The sequence below is a fragment of the Lolium rigidum genome, chromosome 5, assembly GCF_022539505.1.
Source record: "Lolium rigidum isolate FL_2022 chromosome 5, APGP_CSIRO_Lrig_0.1, whole genome shotgun sequence".
NCBI classification, from domain to species: Eukaryota; Viridiplantae; Streptophyta; class Magnoliopsida; order Poales; family Poaceae; genus Lolium; species Lolium rigidum.
The window spans coordinates 186895782-186919028 of record NC_061512.1 but is presented as its reverse complement, the minus strand read 5'-3'; the positions used below and the strand labels follow the sequence as shown (position 1 = coordinate 186919028).

At 45.3% G+C, this 23247-nt stretch overlaps 2 protein-coding genes across 2 annotated transcripts; both read right to left on the bottom strand.

The window, feature by feature from the left end:
• Positions 1-16072: 16072 nt before the first annotated feature.
• LOC124657862 (centromere protein V-like) lies at positions 16073-16736 on the bottom strand. The gene has a single exon (XM_047196343.1). It carries the CDS (start codon positions 16734-16736, stop codon positions 16362-16364), a length of 375 nt encoding a protein of 124 aa, XP_047052299.1. The 3' UTR covers positions 16073-16361.
• Positions 16737-17188: 452 nt separating this feature from the next.
• Positions 17189-22649, bottom strand: LOC124653223 (cleavage and polyadenylation specificity factor subunit 3-II-like). The gene is made up of 13 exons (XM_047192289.1): positions 22434-22649; positions 22145-22334; positions 21986-22058; positions 21476-21593; positions 21290-21363; positions 21043-21179; positions 20496-20559; positions 20106-20171; positions 18977-19046; positions 18803-18907; positions 18549-18690; positions 18103-18199; positions 17189-17689 (listed from the first exon to the last, which is right to left on the bottom strand). The coding sequence occupies exons 1-13, from the start codon at positions 22585-22587 to the stop codon at positions 17189-17191; spliced, it is 1791 nt and encodes a 596-aa protein (XP_047048245.1). The 5' UTR covers positions 22588-22649.
• Positions 22650-23247: the final 598 nt, after the last annotated feature.

Below are 23247 nucleotides of genomic sequence, written 5' to 3'. Positions count from 1 at the left end.
TGGTGCATGCACCTAATCCGATGACTCAGGCCATTTTTGCGCTACCATGTGCACCTGCATCGATAATCCCTGCGATTGCGGTGCAAGCGCCTGTTGTGACTCCACCCATGACAACGATGAGTGAAAATTTGAAACATGTCCGTCAAGAGCCGAATGAACCATTTGTTGAGCATGACAGGGAGCAACAACATCCACCTCCAGAAGCTGAGCCACAAGTTGAGGAACAGAATGCTCCAGAGAATGAGTCCTCTAGAAGGTCCACAAGAGCTAGAAAATCAGCCATTTCAACTAATTACAAAGTTTACAACACCGAAACAGTTCATATGGAAGGTGATCCCACTTCATATGAAGAAGCCATGAGAAGCGCAGATTCATCAAAGTGGGTGGGGGCCATGGAAGACGAAATGAGATCGGTGAGTGCCAATAATGTTTGGGACTTAGAGAATATTCCTAAAGGATCCAAAACAGTGGGCAGCATATGGTTCTACAAAATAAATATGTCTCCAATGGGAATTTCGAAAAGTATAAAGCACGACTTGTGGCAAAAGGATTTACACAAAGAGAAGGGATAGATTACAATGAGACTTTTTCTCCAGTCTCATGTAAGGATTCCTTCAGAATCATCATGGTACTAGTTGCACATTTGATTTAGAGTTGCATCAAATGGATGTAAAGATGACATTTCTAAATGGGGATTTAGAATAAAATGTCTACATGAAACAACCCAAGGGTTTTATCATGGAGGGCAAGGAAGAAATGGGATGTCGCCTAAAGAAATCCATTTATGGATTAAACCAAGCCTCCAGACAGTGATATCTAAAGTTTAATGAAACAAATAGGAGATTTGGATTTAAAGAAAATATTGAGGACAACTGCGTTTATGTAAAGTTTAAAAGTGGGAAATATATTTTCCTAATCTTGTATGTGGATGATATTCTACTTGCCAGCAGTGATGTTAGTCTAGTGCAAGAGACAAAGAAGTTCTTGTCCTCAAACTTTGATATGAAAGATCTTGGTGAAGCATCATATGTTTTGGGCATAGAAATTCACCGAGATAGAAAAAATGGAGTATTTTTTTTTTTTTTGCGAATGAAAAAATGGAGTATTAGGACTATCGCAAAAGGCTTGTTTAGAAAAGATTCTAACTAAGTATAATATGCATAAGAGCAATGCCACAGCTGCCCCTATAGTCAAGGGTGACAGTTTTGGGAAATTTCAAAGTCCCCAAAATCAATACGAGCTCGATCATATGAAAGCGGCTCCATATGCTTCGGCCATTGGAAGCCTACAGTATGCACAAGTGTGCACTCGCCCCGACTTAGCCTTTATCACCGGAGTACTCGGTAGATATCAAGAAAATCCAGGTTTTAAACACTGAAAAATGGTAAATAAGGCATTGCGTTATGTGAAAGGCACAAAGAACTACATGCTAACATACAAAAGATCTGATTCCCTAGAAATAAGAGGGTATTCAGACGCAGATTTTGCATGAGATAAAGATGATAGAAATTTCACATCTGGATATGTATTCACTCTTGCGAGGGGGAGCTATTTCGTGGAGAAGCTCCAAACAGACAATAGTTGCATCATCCACGATGTATGCAAAATTTATAGTATGTTATGAAGCCACATGGCAGACATTATGGTTAAAGAAATTTATATCTGACTTGAAAGTGGTAGATTGTATTGATAAACCACTAAAGATGTACTACGATAATGAGCCTGCAGTATTTTATGCTCACAACAACAAGTCGAGTAATGATATGAAACCGATTGAGGTTAAGTATTATGTTGTGAAATACAAGGTCCAAGATCAAACTATAAGTTTCGAGCATATAAGGACAAAAGATATGCTTGCGGATCCGCTAACGAAAGGCTTACCACCTAGTGTGTTCAAGGAACACGTAGCCGGCATGGGTTTAAGGGAAAGTCTTACCTATCCTGGATCATAAGAGGCGCAAAAGTAAAAGAATTTGTTTCAAAACAAAGAAGTGTATTGTGGCTGTCTGATTCCATCGGCAATAGAGCTGTGACGATGAAACATGTCTTATGGACTGATCCAAAATGAAACGAATAAAATAAAAGTATAAAGTTAAAAGTAAAGTTGAGATCAAGAGGGAGAATGTTAGTTGATCTCTCTCCCGAGTGGGCCCAACGGCCCACCGGGTGACATAGGCATCCCAAATGGGCCTGCCGAATATAGTACCCGGGGTTTATTGAAGGCCCACTACTCGAAGAATAAGAAGATTCGGAAGCCCAAGATGTACTTAAGGAAAAGATAGAGTTGTAATAGGAAGTGTTATTTGTAATCCGGCGGGATGAGTTAGAAACCGTCCCGACTCTATAACTTGTACAAAACGAAACCCTCGGCTCCACCTCTTATATAAAGGGGAGTCGAGGGACGAGGAGATCATCGAATCATTGTCTCGCAAACCCTAATTTTCATATTCGTCGAGTACTTTTCGACTGAAACCTTCGAGATCTACTTGCCCTCTACTTCTAACTAAACCCTAGCCTACAATCCATAGGCATTGATAAGTTAATCCCTTGTCAATTGGCGCCGTCCGTGGGAATTAGAGGCGTAAGGATCCGATCTCGATGGCACGTTCAAGATCTTCGACATCGTCAACCGGAAGCAACACTCTGGATCGAGGTAAACAGATCGCCGCTGGTCTTGTTGATTTTGTTCCTCACCCACCCTCCCGTTTGGATGCATATGCGTATCTGGCGGAGCCCTTGGAGATGACGTTCGGAAGGTTCCACTTTCGCGTCGAGAAGGAAGGATCGTATCGTGTCGAAATTCCGATTTCGTCGGGATCGTCGGCGGTCGATTCTGATTTTTCAAGTTATGCATCGTCAACTGAGTCAGAAGAAGAAACTTCGGCAACACGTTACGTCAGCATCAGAGCAAGAGAGAAACTCGCCAAGATCTTCAGCAACGCATCGTTTGAGTCATCTGTGGACTCATATATAAGCGATGGCTCAAGCGATGTCGACAGCTACGACTTCATCGACAAATCTCTCACAAGTGGGCAAGGTCTTCATCAATCTCAACAATGATGTCACCAAACCCAACATAGATCCGAGTACAAAATATCATCGGATTTATGCTATCGAAAATCAAGAGGAAACATCGGAGGCTTTCGACGAGTTGGGAAATCCTTTTGTCGATCCCTCGGATCTAAGGAGAGGTATGGGCACTAAATATGTCGGGCCCACACCACGCGTCGAGTTCAACTTCCACAGGCAGCCTCGGGATAGAGCGGCAAAAGCCCTAGATGGTTCGGAACCAATGACGACAACAGCCTACAGCTTAAGAACCGCAAGCTTATCAATATAGGCTCGCACGAACCGCCCGAGAAATAGAAAAACAGACATGCTGAGTTGAACAGAGAAAGGAGGCAGCTCGCATCCAGCGAGGAGAAGGGCAGATCTAAGTGGACAATCTAGAGTTTCGGGTGATAGCCACAGGGAGGCTCGGAATAGAGGAAGATCAAGGTTACAACACATACCCGAAGCAGAAAGAGAGTACTTGGTTCAAAACCTCGACATGTCTTTTATGTCGATAGATACAAGAGGAAATATTATCCCCAAGACACCAGAAGCTGGATATATGGCGACACAAGCTTACATCCTTGCATCCAGGCCACCCCCAGGAGATCCAAGGGAAACATTATACAACATGGCGTTGGCAGGGGTTGGAGCTATGGGGACAGCGTTCGTAGCAACGCCTCCCGAAGGAGCGGCAAGGCAAAATAGTCCACGACCGCAGCGGCAAGAACGGCGAGCTCAGAAGGACCAAGTGGAGCAAGAGATACAGGAGCACAAGCAAGGGTCGATAGAGCGAGGCAAAGCAGAAGAGATCATCGGCAGTCCCCGGAGCTTAATGACGAGGATATGTGCGGTCTACCGTGCTTCACGAGAAGAGTCCGAAAAACTCGAGTCCCCTCGGGATTCAAATTACCCGATCACTTCAAAAAGTTCGACGGCCTGCAAGATCCGGAGGACTGGCTAATTGATTACCTCGAGACGGTGAAGCTAACTGGAGGAACTAGAGCAACAGCCATGCAAAGTATTCAGGTGCACTTAAGTGGAGCCGCACGATCTTGGATCAAAAACTTCCGCCAGGATCCATCGACACTGGGAAAGTTTCGAGGACGTATTCGTCAAGAACTTCAGGTCCACGTGCAAAAAACCTGCGTCGTTAGAAGAGCCGAGGGCATGTCGACAAAAGCCGATGAGTCAATGAGAAAATATATCCAAAGGTGGAACATCATAAAAAACTCAGCGAGAAAATATATCCGACGAGAGAGCAATAGATGCGTTTGTCGCAGGAATTAGGCGTGGAGATTTTGTCGAGGATTTGGGAAGGACCAATCCAAAAACAAGATCCGCGTTGATGGAGATAGCAAATAGATGGGCAGACGGAGAAGACGCAGTCCACAATAAACGACACAGTCGCGCGAGGAGGACCGTGGTCGAAATTATCAATCGAGGCGACGATTTCCTCGACAGTATCAGAACTACGACGCTCCAGGGCAAATTTCGGCTGGATTCCGAGCCAGTGCAGGAGGAAATAATAGAGATGATTATCAGAGAAGTAATGAGCAGAGAAGCGACAACAGAGACGACTCCCGCAATAGACAGAATAGTGGGCCGAGATTTCCAAGACCTTTCGTGTCCCCCGAAGAAATGCTGAACGGACCGTGCCAGATGCACTTCTTCCTCGACAGCAACGGGAAAAGACAGTCAGGGCACCTCCAAAAAGACTGTCGAAATTTTCAGGCAATGTTCAGATACGCAGAAAATGCTCACGCTCGAGCAAGCACGAGAAACCCTCGGGAGCCTAGGAGCGAAGTTCATCTACCGCCACCTCCCGCGATTACAGAGGACAATCGACACCAGCTCGGAATAGCGGCAGCACCCGCACCACCACCCTATGTTGATCCTAACTCCAACGGAGCAGAGTGTCGATGATTCGGAAGGGAAGGCCGTCCAATAGAGCTCAAAAAGTAATCTCACGACAGGTGTTTATGGCGGAGAAAATGCCTCCACCAACAAGTTGAGTACCTTAATTGGTCGTGACAAGATATCGGCTTCACAATAGCAGATCATCCGCAGCGAAGTCCCTCGACCAGGGCAGGCCAGCACTTATTCTGCCGAGCAGCTATCGCAGGATTTGACGTCTCTCGAGTATTCATAGATGGTGGCAAGCAGCTTAAACCTTATGTATGCAGATACATTGAGGAAGATGAACATATCCTTAGCAAACCCGAAGCCACCGGACACAAGGTTCCACGGCATCACACCGTAAAAACCAAGTTACCCATTGGGAAAGATCAACCTCGACGTTCAGCTTTGGAACCCGAGAAAATTATAGAATCGAGAAACGGGAGTTTGAAGTCGTGGATTTTCCATCGCAGTACCACGCTTTGTTGGGACGACCAGCATATGCTAGATTTATGGCAGTACCACACTATACATACCTGTTATGGAGATTGCCTGGACCCAAGGGACCAATCACGGTCAAAGGGAGTTTTGCCTTAGCTGATAAATGCGACAAGGATTTCCATCGGTTATCAGAAACCTTTGGGATGCAAGCTGAATACTTGGCGTCGAAAAGCATGACTGATTACGACGTACTGCGTACGTTGGAAGGCCAAACAAAGAATCAACTTTCAACACGAGAAAAATTCTAAGGAGGTGCAGATTCACCCGACGGATCCAAAAAAGACGACATCCATTGCAAACAACATGGATATCGCATAGGAAAGCGCGCTCGTCGAGTTCCTCCGTGAGAACCGGAAAATCTTCGCATGGTGTCCAGCCGACATGCCGGGAGTACCCGTGGAACTTGCCGAGCACCACCTAAACTTGGATCCAACAGCGAAACCAATCGGACAACCTTTGCGGCGTTTCTCGGAACCAAACCGCGAAGCCATGCTTTCGTAAATAAATCGACTAGAGGAAGCTGGTTTTATCGTAGAGATATCTACGTAAGCCACATGGGTAGCTAACCCAAGGATGGTGCCGAAGAAAAACACGACAGCTCCTTCGCATGTGCGTCGACTTTACGTGTCTCAACAAACATTACCCTAAGGATCACTTTCCCCTCCCAAGGATCGATCAAATCATCGACTCCACTGCAGGTTGTGAACGTCTTTCCTTTTTGGATGCATACTCCGTTTATAACCAGATCAGATTAAAAGAAGAGGATGAAGCCAAAACAGCGTTTATTACACCTTACGGCGTGTTTTGCTACAAGACAATGCCCTTCGGTCTAAAAATGCGGGAGCAACATATCGCAGGATGATGCGTAGTGTTTAGCAACACAGATCGGGAAAACGTGCAAGTATACATCGATGATGTCGTCATAACGTCAAAAAAGTGGGCAACGCTGATCGAGGATCTCAAAGAAACTTTTGACAACCTCGACAAATTCTGCCTCAAGCCGAACCCGACGAAGTGTTCTTTTGGCGTCCCAAGCAGGAGAACTTCTCGGGGTTTCTAGTTTCAGCAAGAGGGATTGAAGCAAATCCCGACAAAATACAAGCCATAGTAACAATGAGAAAGCCAACGAAGTTGAAAGAAATACACCGAGCTAACCGGGCGAGTCGCAGCTTTGAGCGATTCGTCGCCGAGTTAGGAGAAAAGCGTTACCATTTTATGCACCGATAAAACAAGGAGATAAATTCCAGTGGAACGAAGAGGCCGATAGAGCTTTCGAGGATCCGAGCGTAAAATCTCGACACCACCAATCCTGGTGGCTCCAAAGGAAAAGGAACCTCTCCCGTTGTATATTGCAGCCACACCCCAAGTGGTTAGCACGGTGTTAGTTGTCGAGAGAGAGGAAGAAGGGAAAATCCATGGAGTGCAGCGCCGCATACTTCGTGAGCGAAGTCTTGTCGCCCTCAAAACAAAGGTACCCTCGGCACCAAAAACTAGCATATGGAGTATTCACGACAAGACGAAAATTGCGCCACTATTTTTCGGCACACCCGATCATAGTGGTCAACGAAGCTCCCTTGTCAAATATACTGAACAATCCGGAAGTTACGGGTCGTGTCTCCCTTTGGGGAATAGAACTTTCCGTCGGGACATCACGTACGAAAAAGAAAAGCAATAAAGTCGCAAATACTGCCGGACTTCATCGCAGAGTGGATGGAGTTACAAAATACAGGACCTCCGATTTGTCGAGAACCCGGACTATGAACTTTGATGGGTCCAAGAGACTAGAAGGGGCTGGCGCAGAGTAGTACTCATATCACCCGAAGGCGACAAGTTGAAGTACATCCTTCGGATGACGTTCCCTAACGCATCTAACAATGAAGCGGAATATGAGGCTCTCATACACGGGATGAAGATGGCGAAAGACCTGCGTGAGCAACTCGATTAAAAATCTTTGGCGATTCACAGTTGGTAGTTCAGCAAGTTATGAACCAATGTGACGCAGTCAATGATAGCATGATGGCATACAAGGAGATGTACAATGAGCTCGAGAAGTTATTCGATGGATGCGAAGTAAATCATATTAGTAGATTGAGCAACGACGAAGCCGACGTTCTCGCAAACATCGGGTCGCAGTGCCTTGCAGTCCCACCAGGTGTATTTTGGGAAGAGATAACAGAGAGATCCACTGAGTCGACAAAATCAAAAAAGAAGGAGAAGAAACCTCTGGGGCTACCAAGGAGAAGCAAGAGGAAGAAGAAGAAGAGCAAGACCTGGTCATGGTAATACGGATACCGTGGATGCAGCCATACATATCATACATCCTCGGAAAGAAATACCCGACGATCCAGGTCGAGGCAAGGCGAGTAATTCGACGCTCCAAAGCTTTCACAGTGGTTAAGGGAGAATTATATAAGAGAAGTATCTCAGGCATCTTGCAAAGGTGCGTCACACCTGAAGAAGGAAGAATAATTCTGAAGGATGTACACGAAGGGATATGTGGCCACCACGCAAGTAGTCGAGCTATCGCAGCCAAGGTTTTTCGGGCAGGATTCTACTGGTTAACAGCAATTGAGGACGCTAAGGACATAGTACGAACTTGCGACGCGTGTCAAAGGTTTGCCGCAAAACCTCACTCTCCAGACAGCCAGAGCTAGCACCAATACCTTTGTCGTGGCCCTTTGCACAATGGGGACTCGATATGGTGGGCAAGTTACACAAATCGTGGCCAGGAGGAAAGGAATACATGCTAGTAGCTGTCGACAAATTTACAAAGTGGATAGAAGCGAAGCCGATAAATTCACCAGACGGAGCATCTGCAGTAAAATTCATAAAAGGCCTCGTCTTCAGATTTGGAGTGCCCCACAACGATCGTCACGGATAACAACGACAGAATTTCACATCCAATGAATTCAAAGACTATTGCAAAGAGGTGGGTATCAAGCTGAACTTTGCGTCGCTTGCACATCCTCAAACCAATGGGCAAGTCGAGAAAGCCAATGGCATCATCTCGCAATGGCATCAAGAAACGTCCGTTGGGACCTTTAGAAAAAGCTCGACATACCTGGCCTCGAAGAACTACCAAGTGTGCCTGTGGAGCATCCGAACAACACCAAATACGGCGACACAAGAAACCCCATTTTTCTAGTCCATGGCGCGGAAGCAGTACTTCCAATAGAAATAGAGCACGACTCCCCTAGAGTCACATCATATGATGAAGAAGCGTCAAAGACAGCATTGGAAGACGATGTAGATGCACTCGACGAAGCTCGAGACGAAGTATTATCAAGGGTCACCAAATATCAACAGGACTTGAAAAATTATCACAGTCGACGTTTGCGGCCAAGATCTTTTCAAGTGGGGGACTTAGTTCTTCGGCTCACGCAAAAAGTCATGAAAAACTCGAGTCACCGTGGCTTGGTCCCTATATCGTCACTGAAGTAATTGGAGGAGGAGCATACGGAATAAAGGACAAGAAGACAGGGGTGGAGGAGCAAAATCCCTGGAACGTGGCGCAACTCGAGCGGTTCTACGCCTAGAGCTAAAATATAGTCCTTGTAAAAACTTCAATGTACCGAAACGCCCACGAGTTTTCGGACGCACTCTTTTCCTTTTTCGAGGCACCGAGTGGGGCCGGGAAAGGTTTTTAATGAGGCGGGCTCGTGGTGCTGCAATATAATAAAGATAGTGGAGATATACTTCTTATTTTTCGACACGCACGGGGCTCAAACGCCCAAGTCTCAAAATACATACAATATAGATTCATTGAAATATTTCGCCTTGGTACATTAATACCTCGCCAAATATAACAAAATCGGAAGACAAACAATCATAAATATAGTGTACACATCAAAAAACGTAAGTGCCTTGGTTTAAAAACCTCGCCATGCAAATATAGAACGTCGACATCACAGATACTCAAAAATGGGCAATCTACCCAAGGGACAAACAAAGATGTCTTATTCCAGCAGAAAAAATAGATTTCAAGGAAGGAAAAACAGTGCAATCTTCGCCTAGTTAGGCTCGGGGGCTTCAACAACATAGAGGACCTCAGCAATTTACAATAAAATCCTTCGGGAACATAAAAAAGAGAAGGGACATCAAAAAAGAGTGAGATATAAGCTTCCAATATAATACAAGTCAGTTAAATCCCAAGATAGTATCTACGGACAAGCCCCTGGTTGTCTTATGCTCAGCATAAGAACCCTTGGTAAAAACTCCGAGTCCATCCGAAGAAGTTCATCTATCATCGATTCAGCTACAGGAGCTACCATTGCATCGATTGAGTCAATATCATTTTTTCGACGCGTTTTCTTGGACGAGCAACCAAGAACAATCTTCGTCGAGTCCAACTTTGGATAACAAATGTTTATCATAATCATGGCAAATCTCGCTCCAAAGCAGTGAGTTGAGCCCGCACAAAGTTATGGATGCGAGGAGCATCTCTCGAATACCTCCAATAATTCGGGAAGAGTTTTTGGACACTCGTTTCGTGGAAACAGATTCCTATAGACAAGGGTTAATGTCGACGTGCAAAAGCTGAGAAAATCGCGCACCGGCAAGCACGATCTTGGAACCTAACAATTTGTTGGGTTCTGCTCAGGAGTGGCCCGAACAAACACCCATGATTAAGGGAGAGATTAACAAGAAGATTTGTCCTCTCATTCACTCTCCGATCTTCGGCAGCAGAATCAAGAACCGAGCCCGTTAAAAGCGACAGGGCAAGAAATTGGAAGAAAGGCACAAGAAGATAAAGAAGAGGCATCAAAAGAAAGCAAAAACGTACCTAGCATATCTCGTGCTAGCTTCCAAGCATTAGCTCAAGCATACTATTTTCTCGGGTTGTGGCTCCCTTTGCTTCCGCATACAGCAGCATCCCTAGCAGCCACAGCTTCTTCGGCTCGATGAAGAGCAAGTTTTTCTCCTTCAGAGGCTTTTCGAGATTGTTCCATCATGGCCAAAGTTTGTTTCTTCATAGATTGAAGTTGTTGTCGAAGTTCTTGCAAATCTTCCGACAAATGTCCGCTTGATGAACTCTCGAGGAGATTATGGTCGACTAGTATTTTCTTCGAGAAGGAAGATGCAGTGAAGCAAGTGGCAGAACAAGGAGGAGTCGAGTAGTTATCAAATATTAACTCGGAAAAGAAAGGCCCAGGATCAATGAAAAGCACGAAGGGAAATTTCATTACTTGCTAGAAAATTTACATGGGTATTACAAAAGAAAGTTCTCCAGGAGGACTAAGTAAGTAATTGTCGCCAAGGCTAAAATGGCGACAAGAGCAAAAGAAACGAAAAAGAAACAAGGAGGCATGCAACTAGACCTCCGGCCTCGAGGAGCTAGGAGTCGAAGTTGGCTTGATCCCGAGATACGCCAAGATTTTCTTCGTATTGGGCTTGGCCGCCTTAATCAATGACTTCCATCTCGATCGTTCTATCCGATCGGTGTCGCCAACCTTCATCCAGTCGAGAGTCTGTTGGCTGTCAGCAACCAGAGCAACAGTATTTTCAACAGCCACCTTCATATTTTCATGGCGCATCTTCAGCCCAAGATCTTCCGATGAATTGAAAAGCTTGGCAAGGTCAAGGAAAGTCGAAGGTTCCTCTTTCTTCGGGAAGAAGTAGGGGAACAACGCCGACAAACCCGCATTAGCATTGGCCACGCCTTCACGAATTTCGCGTCCATGGAGCTCCAAAAGAGAAAGTGCGTCAAGGAGAGGGTCATTGACCGGATTCTCCGCGATCAAAATCTTGGTCTCGTTTGGGCCGACACATGAGACAAAACATTAGTTGAAAACAAAGATACGGAAGTACAATAAAATAGAAGAAATTGAGGATATTACTCAGCGTACGTCGACTTTGCGACTTCAAACGCTTGATGATCCCTTGCTCACGTGCAGCTTGTGCAGCTTTTTGCTCGTGTAAGGCAGATTCAGCATCTTTGAGCCTTTGCTGCAATTCCTCGACACTAGCGGCCTTTGCTTTTGCATCATCAGCTTCAGCTCTAGCTTCGCTAGCGGCAAGCTCAGCTTTCTTGTGAGCCGCCTCACTTTGCTCAAGTTTTCGAGCAAGTGTCTCGGCACGTTCGTTAGCCTCTCGCCGGTTTTTCTGTTGAGATGTGGAAAAGAGAGAGAAGAAAGATCAAAAATAGCGACAAGCAGCAGGAGTAAAAAACCAAGGAAAAACAAGCAAGTATAAAAGTCGTTACCTTCGGCTCTGTCGGCATACTCGCGGTACCCAATAAATTGGGACCCGATGCGGATAAGATCCTTGATCATAGGCCGTCAAAGAAGAAGAAAAGAAGGGGAAAACTTCGGCATTACAAAAAGTAAGGGTCCACAAAAGCAAAATAGAAGAAATATAGACATCGACAAACTTACATCATCCAAGAGTTGCGACGAAGAGCTGCTCAATTGAGGAGGAGGCTCAACGATCATTTCAACCCTTGCCCTTTTTGGCGAAGGGACAAGGGGGCTTGAAGGAAGAGTAGATGTATCAACATTCTGTTGAGGAGGCAACGATTCTTCTCCTTCAACAGGCTTCTCTGAAATAACTAAAGTATGTGACGCGCTCGTCCGAGGAGCTACGTCACGAGTTGGTACTTCTTCCTCGTCATCACTGCGAATAAGGAGCAATAGCATAAAAAGCAAGACAAGGAAAAACTTCGACTACAGAAATAAAGAGGAAGCCGAGGAACTTACGAGCTGACGAGGGATGCAACATAAGGATCATAAGTTGCCTTCGGAGGAGAAGGAACAATTTCTTCGGCTTTGGAAGTGCCGGAATCTTCGACATCGTTCCTCTTCCTTTTCCTTTGTGGGGAAACAGCGGGAGGAGGAGATTGGACTGACGTGGTGTCCTCGGAAGATCCCACAGACTTTCGAGAATTCACGGGATCATTCACAAAGGACGGAGCTTCTTGATTGTCGTCAGTAACAATGCCCATTTCTTCGACTTCTCCATCCTCAGGAAGAGGAGGAAGGGAAGCCATAGTAGGGTGATTCTACGAGAAAATAGCGACAAAGGGAAAAATAGAGAAATATCAATGCAATGACATGCAGGGAAAATTCACAACAAGATAAAATTCGAGAAGACAAATTACCTCGGGGAGAGGATTGGTGGAGTTGTAGGGTTCCACGCGACAAGAGGAAGGAATAGGATCCTTCTTACTCAACGAGGTAATTCTTCGAATAAGCTTCTCCAAGTCTTTCACAGAAAGATCATTGGAGAGCCTATTGGCGTCATTGGCACCAGAGTATGTCCAAAGGGGATTTTTGCGAGCCTGAAGAGGCTGCACTCTAATCCTAAGAAAATAGGCAGTGATTTGGACACCAGATAACTCTTTGCCTCGAGTATTTTGAAGTTGATGAATACGAGACATAAGAGCTTCGTCGCCTTTTTCTCTTCTTCGGAAGCTTCGGCGTCCCAGGAGTAGCGGCGTTGAATCTTTGCGTTTCCATCGAAAGGAACTATGTTGTGTTCCACGGAATTGGCGCTTTCTTCGTGTATATAGAGCCACCTTTTGCGCCATCCTTGGACAGTAGTCGGGAAATTTGACGTCGAAATAATCGACATCGGTTCGGACACAGATAACTACGCCACCTATGTTGTAGGTGGCGTTGTGAGCGCCATTGCGGCGAAGGCAGAAAATGCGCTTCCAAAGAGCCCAATTGGGAGCGACTCCAAGAAAGCATTCGCAAAGCGTGATAAAAATAGAAATGTGAAGGATGAAATTGGGGGTCAGCTGGTGCAGCTGAATCCCATAGACAAAGAGAAGACCGCGGAGGAAGTCATGGATTGGGGTAGAGAGGCCGCGGATGAGATGATCAACGAAACTAACCCGATACTCCATTGGAGGCTTGGGGTAGCTTTCTTCGCCGGGAAAGCGGATGGCGTCTTCCTTCTTCATCAGGCCGAGCCTCTTCAGCATATTGACATCTTGGTTGGAGATTTTGGATCTCTCCCACTCAAGATCTTCGGCGGCCATCTTGGACTCCGGAGTGCCGTGGCGAGTCAAACGCGCACGCGGTGGCATCAACGGTAATGGGCGAGCAATGTGTGCGAGTGCGGGAAATCGAGAGAGTTGGGCGCAGGGGAAGATTTGCGAAGAGGAACAGGTGAGCGGCGCAAGCGAGGGGATGAACGGAGGTTGAAGACAGGTTTATATAAGAATTGGGTGAAGCAAGTGTGCCGTTGGATGAGGAAATTGTGTGGTGAGAATAGATCTTCTAGATACAAGGGCAAACAAGTATTTTTATCTGAGATAGGCGTTACCGTACGTGCGCCAGAAAAAGCGGAGGACGTGTGTCCCCCACTTACACGACGTGTCAACGTGGTGGGAACGATGGACCCACAAGGCAGGAAAAAACTCGACCATTAATAGAGTTGAAGAAAATTTGACAAGGGAAAATATGTCGACAAGAAAAATAAAAGGAGAATGGCGACAAGATAAGTTATTTGCATACTTCGGGAGCCTTTGGTCAAGAACTAGTTTTTGCCCAAATGCTCGGGGGCTACTTCGAAAAAAGTAAAGTTTCGACTATGGCAAATATAGAAATTTTGGGAGCCTACAACCAAGCACAAGTTCTTGGCTGTAGCCTCGGGGGCTACTCCCATCGGGAGCGCTGTTCGCGCACCCGATAGATAAAAAAAAGAAGAGAAAGATTATCGGGAGATACTGGCAATATAGCGATAAGGTGGACTAAAATGTTGAGCCTACAACCAAGCACAAGTTCTTGGCTGTAGCCTCGGGGGCTACTCCCATCGGGAACGCTGTTCGCGTGCCCGATGAAATATAAAAAAAAGGAACAAAGGAAAAGAAAGATAGAACAGCAAGAGAGTATATTTCGAGTTATAATTAACTCTACATATACTCCCATCGGGAGATTAATATAAGTCATATTTGACTCGATAAAATGTGCCATTCCAACAGTACGGAAAAGCACTCGACAATATATTCTCGAACGCCAAAGTTGCGATCAATTTCTGAATGCCGCAAAAACGCGAAGGTAAGACCCCAGATCTATTCTGCTGGGCGTGGCATCGCCGAAGACTGCGCTCTGCTACTTTTATCCGTATCAACAGATACGAAGAAAAATCCTAACGGACGCGTTAGGTACTCGATAAATTTGACTGGGACTCGACGGAATGGTAAGACCTTAAGCGGCACCTGTCGAAGTTTACACCAGTATCCCGAGATCATGTCCAGGGACGTGATTTTGAAGTAGGTTTTTGCGGATTGCCACTAGAGCAGCTTAACTAGTACTCGATCCGTCAGATGAACTAGCCCCAACTACCAATATCCCTGTACAATATAGAATTCTATGAGAAGAAGTATAAAAGTTAGAGCTTTCGAGTAAAAATAAACAGTGGAGATTTTCCCTGACTCTATGATTCAAGCAAAATCTCGGGGGCTACTGACATAGGCATCCCAAATGGGCCCACCGAATATAGTACCCGGGGTTTATTGAAGGCCCACTACTCGAAGAATAAGAAGATTCGGAAGCCCAAGATGTACTTAAGGAAAAGATAGAGTTGTAATAGGAAGTGTTATTTGTAATCTGGCGGGATGAGTTAGAAACCGTCCCGGACTCTATAACTTGTACAAAACGAAACCCTCGGCTCCACCTCTTATATAAAGGGGGAGTCGAGGGACGAGGAGATCATCGAATCATTGTCTGCAAACCCTAATTTTCATATTCGTCGAGTACTTTTCGGCTGAAACCTTCGAGATCTACTTGCCCTCTACTTCTAACTAAACCCTAGCCTACAATCCATAGGCATTGATAAGTTAATCCCTTGTCACCGGGCCCTTTGACCTGCGCCCTGATCGGGGGCGCCCAACCCGTTATGGTTGGTGGCCCCCTATCGCCAGCGCTATAAAGAGAGGTGGGGGCTGGCGGCTCGCAGTACGAGGTTCACCGCGTTTGCCGTACGCCCCACCGACATACAAATCCGATCTAGGGTTAGCGTTGTGCCGACGGGAAGCTACACCGCCTTCTCCGCTCACTCACGCCACCGTCACCATGTCGACGTCCGGAGGTTCCTCCTCCAAGGGAGAAGGTACACACACACTCTCTCTCTCTCTCGTTCTATTTCTCCCACGCACAGTATAAGTTCAAGTTCTTTACAGAGATAGTATGATCCCGGCATTAGATCTACACTAGTCGATCCTAAGGTTTCAACATGGACAAGAAGGAGCGTGAGGAGGACGGGGCCTGCTGGCGGCACACACCCCACCTCACGAATGCCTGCTAGCGGTGCAGACGTGGTTGCGGTGGCGGCATCATCAACAGGGCTTATTCCAGTCGCGATGTGGTCGAGGATCCAGTGAAGGGTCCTCCTAAGGGTGCTCTACCATCTCCGCCGCCCGTTAGAGTTGTTGTTCTCCATGCAAAGGCTGGTGCTGAAGGCGAGGAGGAAGATGGCCGGTCCACAGCCACTGACGACTCTAGCCCATGATGACAGGGCACTTTGCGCGTTCTTTTCCCGCGAACTCGCATCCATCCGGCGCCCCCGGTAGCTCCCTTGTGGATTGAGTTCGGCATGCGAGCGCCGGATAACTAGTTGGGCCACGCCGGCGCCAAAACAAAATAGGGAGGGTTGGCTGGACGCAATTTTTAGCACCGATAACCCTTTAGGGGGGCCCTAAACTCTTAGCATCTCATCATATTAGAACCTGTGATTTTTTCCATACAGTCGGATTTCTGAAATTATACTCCCACTCTGATTTTTCCACTATTATTCTCTCAGAAACAACGGTATTCCCATGTTCTGGGAAGACTTCGGTTGGAGACTAGTACCCCCAAATCTTACCGTCGAACCATGTTCTGGGAAGACAATAAAATTCGCTTCTTTCAGAGAGGCACAGGTAGAACCGACTAGCTAGTACTCCCAGTTCTCACCGTCGAATCATCTCAAAGTAAATTCTTGCCGTCGAACTCCGTGACCTCAACGTGCGAGATGGTGCCGGCGTCGATGCAGTTCACGGACAGCGCGACCTCGCCGGGGTTTCCCCGCTGCTTGTAGAAGGAGGTGATCCCGCACACCTTGCAGAAGATGTGCTTGGCGGTGCCGGTGCCGAAGGTGTAGGTGGTGAGGAACTCCTCGGAACCGTCCTGGAGCCTGAACCTGGCGTTGGGCACGGTGAAGTAGGTGATCCCGCGCATGGCGCAGTTGGAGCAGTTGCAGGTGCCCGCCGCCACGCTCGCCGGCGCCTCCGCCTCCCACCGCACGCGCCTGCAGTGGCAGCCGCCGCTGTGGACGACAACGGGGTCGGATTCGGAGCTCATGCTCGTCGTAGACTGAAACTAGCAGGGATGATGAGATGTGGCTTGCCGTTGGTGCGGTAGAAGAACAAGATAGAAATGAATTGTTGTTGATTCAGCTTCGTGGTTGGTGGCTTTTTATGCTGGAGACTGAAACTTCTCTCCTCCCAGTGGTGGCTGTTTCTGTAGTGCGTCACTCGTTACGTCAGTTCTAGACTGTCACGCTATTATCAGGAAGAAAACTAGAAAACTCAACTGAAACTAGCCCAGTTACGGCCTGTTACCTCAGTGTAGACTTGATTTCTGTAGTGCGTCACTCTTATACTGTATTGTTTTCTACAAATGCACTTAGTTTCATTTACCCGAGAGATGCCCTGATAAAACCATCGGGCTGTTAGATTGTGCAGCGCGCTGGACTGACGCTAGAGGGCCAAAACCAAAGTGAGGTGCAAACACTAAAACGACATCCACACATTTCACTCACTGGCTACATCATCTACAATAGTGGTTTCTGCCTCTTCAATCCTCGAGCTAAGCAGCGGTTCAAATTTGACAGAATGGCGCTCTGTGCCCAGCAACTGAAGGAGCTCATCCTCGCACAAGATTTTCGGTGCCCTAGACTTCTCCATTAGAAGAATGCCCTCATCTGCCTTCTCATCACCGTCGACTCCTGACAGATGGTTGCCACAGAGCAGGTTTGCCTTCTCCAGACCATCTCTAGCCTGAGCAGCAGTGCAGCTCGTGATGAACTTCTCCGTGGCGTTTATTTTCAGATAGTGAGTTGTCGGAATGGAGACCGTTTCATTGTTGGCCGGGTAATAGCATGGCATCCCCAATTCGGATTCAATCCTGTCCTTCAAGAAGGCCATCTGAGGCTTTTCACCATGAACGAGAATCACATGGCTGGGTGAAAGAAACTCTGTAAGATCCATGATCCCTTTGGAGTCCGTGTGAGGACTGAATGACAACTGATGGATCTGATGCACAAGATGAGAAAAACACTGGTATGAGAATATATGAAGCATAATAACAATCAGAAAGAGGATAAGCATAAACACAGGACATAAGGATTACAAAGGCTAACTACCGAAAAAATCAAGAAGAAAGATTCTTTATACTACACGAGAACTATTGTTGTTAGCTAATTTGTTGAACAGTTTGTAACACTATGAGTTACGAACTTGAGAATGCCTAATACTCCATTGAACTTGTAAAGTTGCCATCAACATACGAAATAGTTTTATGAAGACAATAAAGTACAAAAGATGAACTAGCGGTGACTAATGAGTAATGGCACAAGACATTGAAGAATATTATCAAATAAAGGTCATGCATATCCAGTTCCTAGGTGATTTCACTGTACAGAGTGAGACAACGAAGAAATAGCAACCTGACATCTGACATCAACATGGGTATCCTTGTCCAAATCAATCTTGGTAGGTTTTCCAGACATCAATTTATGGCCAATGGTTCCGGCAACACAATATCTGCGTGGCAAAGTAAACTTAACGTCAAAATACAAATAGCAGAGCTGGAATATTTTATACAAGCAGAAAAGTTTACCTACTTGAGTTCTTTCAGTGAATTTAATCGAACCAAAGCAGAAAAATGTGTCAACAAGTACAAGCTATAAAGCAGCATTCAACTTCAAACGGAAGGGACATCATGTCCAAGAAGGTAAGTATTCACTAAAGCAGAAAACAAGACAGATTTCCCTTGTTCTCCACTATAACGGTACTAACAGCCCAACAGGAGTACTTTATTCAACAACTAAACATATCAGTTCCTACACCATTAGTGAACAAGGCAAACTATTTTGAGAGTTAAGAAGAATACCCTGGAAGTGTAACCAGATTTTTTTCTGATGGAGCCCATCTCTTAAACACCTCAAGTGAAAATCCACCACTAATCATACCAGGTGTTGCAAAAAGTACACAGGGTCCTGGATTGTTGACGAATGAACGCTCAAAGTGGCAAACTGCAATGTGAGAAAACCATCAATATCATTCCTGTAAAGGAATTGCAAATGTAGCAAAATATCACTAGTCATTTTGTGTATAGTTGACTGGGAAGCTTTTCCAAGAGCATACCATGCTTGAAGTCAAACGGGTTGTGAACTGTGTAGCTGTCCTTGATCTTTTGGCTAGTCCATCCAATAAGCATCTTATAGTACATGTTAGCTTGAATGGTTAAACCTGTATAACAAATAAAAAAATCAGATAATTTAATAAAACCAAGTTAAAATTTGACTGAAACACACATACCAGCTGAGAAATAGATAGGAATCTTCAAGTTCATCCTTTCCCAATAGTCATCCAGTAATATGCATAGTTCCTGACACATAAGAGTAGTGTGTCACATGAAAATGGATATTATATTTATGGAAGTTTTGAACAGTTTACTCCCAAAGGGAATTTTTTTTGAAAGGGAAACTACTAATTGGACTTGAGAGAAGGTTTAGGAAACCAGTAAGCGTGAGTGAGGCGATAGGCTGTCACTCAGCACTTAGAGCTTAAGCATTTTTTCCGATTTGGCCAGGTTTTGCCTATTTTCCCTTAGTATGTACATAAACATGTAAATTTGAATAACATGTATGAATAGTATAGCAGATTAGTAAGCAAGTAAGGAAATAGAAAACGCAAAATAATGAAACACCAAATTCAATGAGTGACAAAGCAGTCAAATTCAGTCACAAGCAAGCAAACATCAAGTTCTTAGGTTTGATGATATAATCACACACACAAAGCAAGCAAAATAGCAGATAAAATGCACGTTAAACTGACATAGCCTCATAATAAGATAAATGGCATGTTGCTTCCATGTCAACATGATGAATTGATGGCCATGGCTCACTCCTCATCCATATAGGGCCAGTCACCATATCGAAATCCTCTTCATCATCCTCACAAGTTACTCCAGCCTCCTCTGAATCTGTCTCCACTTGTTCTTCCTTGTAAGACTCAAACTTTTCATCATGAAGATCTCTAAGTCTTGCAATCCTCCGAAGTTCAAGATGTTCACCAGCTCCCATAGCATCTCCAATCACATTCCAAAACCCACTCCTTTCCCTCGTCCTAACCCTAGCTGGAGCAGCTCGCTTTTCCCTCCCCTTCATACACCCCTCAAATTCATCTCTCACTCGCAATTTTCCTCTCCTGCCGGAGCTCATACCGTACCTGAGCGTCTGTGTTTCTCTGGCTCAACGCCTCTTGCAGCATAGGCTCAGCGCTTCAGCACTAACTAATCGCGCATAGCGGTTAATCTATTGTGATACCCTGAGCGAGGGCTTTTGAACTTAATTACACTTTTCTGAACCTTGAACTTAAGTAGTGATAATAGTTCATCATAAATGTGTTTGTCCCTGCAGATATAACTGAGAGGAAGTGGGAGTACCTGAGCTCTTCCCAAAGCAAATGCCGGAATCAGAACTTTACCTCCTCCAGAAACACATTTATGGACCTACAGAAAACTTTCACTGAGTTGCAGAGACAAATTCAAATGAAGTTAATTTAACTTTTCAGCCATAGCCAGGTTAGCTAACTTTGGACTGAACTGTATTGGCCTGAACTATCAGGGACTGACAAAAGATACATTCTTGGGCAATTACAAGTTGCACTTATATTTGGTGAATATTAATTTCCAGGATGGCATTTGTGCTATATGGAAGTAGGAGAACCCAATCATCAGCATTGTCAATTATCTTGGTCCACCAGGATATATTAAACATGCAACCAAAATCTACAAAACCGAATATATTGGAAGTGTGGAGATCAGCTTTTATACCGCTTTTAAGAACTCCCTCTCTCGAGCATGCTTTGAGTCACGTACAGTTTTAGCGTATGTAGACCTGCAGATAGTAACTTCAGTTTAGTACTTACACAGGAAAAAAGAAACATCCAAACCAATAAACACTACTGTTTAAGCCCAATTGTAATGGAAGAACATTAAAACAGCACAACCTACACCCTAGAAAAAATGAAGATCATTGTTTTCATTTGAACATTAGGCAAATAAATCAACCTACTTAGTCCATATGGAGGTGATTTCCAGCTGTAGCACAACTAATTTTCAGGTAAGCATAGTGGTTAACTACAGAACCAGCTACTGGTGACTGGGATAGCAGTTTGAAAACATAGACATCATTAAATATACCATGCGATGAAATGTCACAAGAAAAGGAACAAAAACCTACTGCCCTTGTGATGATAAAACATAACAAAAAAAACCTATACCTCTAGGAGGGCATAATTTGTCAAGACACTAGGTCGACATTGCAAGAAAGTTGGACATAGTGTAGAAAAATGTATTTGCATTTGGGGTTAGAACTTACTCTGTTATTAAGAGGTCCAACTTCAGACGATCGATTTGTGCTGCTCCAAGATGTCTGTCTGGTGTCATGTTGTAATCCCCCGTGTAGACCATGGCAGCATCTCCAACTTTTGCATAGATCATTGCAGCCCCTAGAACCTTTAGTTTGGAATAATAAAAATAGTGGGAATCACAGAGATGAACACTCAATAATCTATGAATTTGAAAATGTTAATGGGCGCAAAAGAAATATAGGTATAAGAACATACATGTCCAGCATAATAGGCACGGATCACAAGGTCTCTATCTACTTGAATGGTTTGCTTCAAGTCCACAGGTATGACTGGAAGATCAAATATGAAAAGCAAGTGAGAATTTTCATCCATGCATACTTGTGTTGGCAGCATTAATTTTGTAAGTAGACCAGTGAAAGAAATGTTGAAACCAAACATTACCTTTCTTCATACAACGCTGAATATCTTCATAGCTATATTGTTCTTCCTCTCCTCTGTGATCTACCATTACTTTCCTATAATCTTCCAGCATCAATGGAGCTAAAGCCTTTGTTGGGTACTGTTCAAGACACAAGATGTAGTTATAAGATAAATATCACTCGGAAATATATATTGAAGCCATAAAAATTTCAATACAAATTTAATCACTTTCCAAATACCAAAAAGACAAGTATTCAAAATTCAAAATACCGTGAATGCGAACATGAGATCCACTATCTCATAATTTCAAAAGATTTTTCAAAATCATTCGTAACCTGACTTTTACTCATATGCAGCATTTGGCCCATTTATCAAGCAATATTTACCCAGCAAGATATTACAGCAAGCTCAGAAGCAGCAAAACCTGGAACTTAACAACCCCTAGTACGACATCCATTCCCTAACCAGTAGCACATGAGCAAAACCAAGCATACACGAAGAGTTGGCAGAAATAACCAAAGTTAGGCTCACCGTCATGTAGACTGGACCATTGTACCCGCAGACCTCAGTGAAATACGGCAGCGCCCCAATATGGTCCAAATGGCTGTAAGAGACATCTTCAGAAATAAACTAACCGTGATAGCAACTGAAAAATCGAACAGACGAACTATAAACATTTCGTCTTCATACAAGTGTGTGATGACCACACAAGAGATGGCAGAGGTGAAGTCGGTGGCGCCTGGAGTGGCGGAAAGGATGCGCGCGAGGTCCGGATACCGCTGGCAGTCGTGGTGGCCCATGTGCATGCCACAGTCGAACATGATGCGCTTCCCGCCGATGGTGACCACCACGCAGCTCTTCCCCACCTCCTGCCCCGCCCCTGCGGCTCATACACGAGCAGACAATATCAGTGTGATTATTCTCGGCGATGAGCGAGTGATTTCAGGGAAATGGAATCATCCGATGGTAGGTTGCTCACCTAGCACGAGGCACTCGATGGCCATGGCTGCCTGCTGGCCGCTAGCCGCAGCAGATGTTTTGGTGGACAGGACTAAGCCAGTCGGAGGTGTGGATACAGGGGGCTGATTGCGGATTTTCGTGATGGGTATTCGAAGTATAAATTGAATTAGCATAACAATATACGATATGAAAATCCACAGTAACAATAATGAAAGTACAAGCTGTCCATATAAGATGTGAAAATCCACGGTAACAATAATTTAGTTACTTTACAAGAACAAGGCGAAAATTGAACCTGAGGTTTATCACAGTACACATTAATACACTGTTGCCTCAATTTGACTGAATATAAGTTAAGGATCATCTATTCTCAATTTGGGTGAAATAAAAAAAAAATTGAGGGGTTGAACAAAATGAAGAGAATTGACGCACGGTGATGGCGTGCTGTTGCTGCATTCTCGCCCGGCACAGGTCGTGGCGGTCAAGTCGGCGGAGAAGTGGGGGAGCGGTGCGCCGCCGTTGGGGAGTTCCTAGTACGAGGCTGGCGAGTGCGCCTGACAGGGCAGGGTATGCGGGAGGTGGGGGAGGCTGTGGTGCCGGCGCGGTTGCTTGGAGGCTGAGAACATGCGCGCGGCGCGAGGGCTCACCGGAGGGGTGGCACTACCCTGCCTACAGTGCTGGACGGCGGTAGGGTTAAGCCTCCAGTCGGCCAGTGCGATGCCTCGCGGCAAGGACATAACCAGGAGCAGCGAGGAAGGGGCTGGGCTGTTAGGTTTCAGCCTTTTCGGAAGGCCTATTTGCTTGTGAGCAGCCCAGTGTGTGATGACTCGAGA

What these genes read in the sequence shown, in the direction of transcription:
- LOC124657862 (XM_047196343.1), bottom strand. Translation starts at nt 16,736, where the DNA reads ATGAGCTCCGAATCCGACCCCGTTGTCGTCCACAGCGGCGGCTGCCAC.
- LOC124653223 (XM_047192289.1), bottom strand. Translation starts at nt 22,587, where the DNA reads ATGCTAATTCAATTTATACTTCGAATACCCATCACGAAAATCCGCAAT. An exon ending in TCCTATCTATTTCTCAGCTG is followed by an intron (nt 18,908 to 18,976) that starts GTATGTGTGTTT and finishes TTTGTTATACAG; the next exon opens with GTTTAACCATTCAAGCTAAC. An exon ending in ATGTTGATGTCAGATGTCAG is followed by an intron (nt 17,690 to 18,102) that starts GTTGCTATTTCT and finishes CTTGTGCATCAG; the next exon opens with ATCCATCAGTTGTCATTCAG.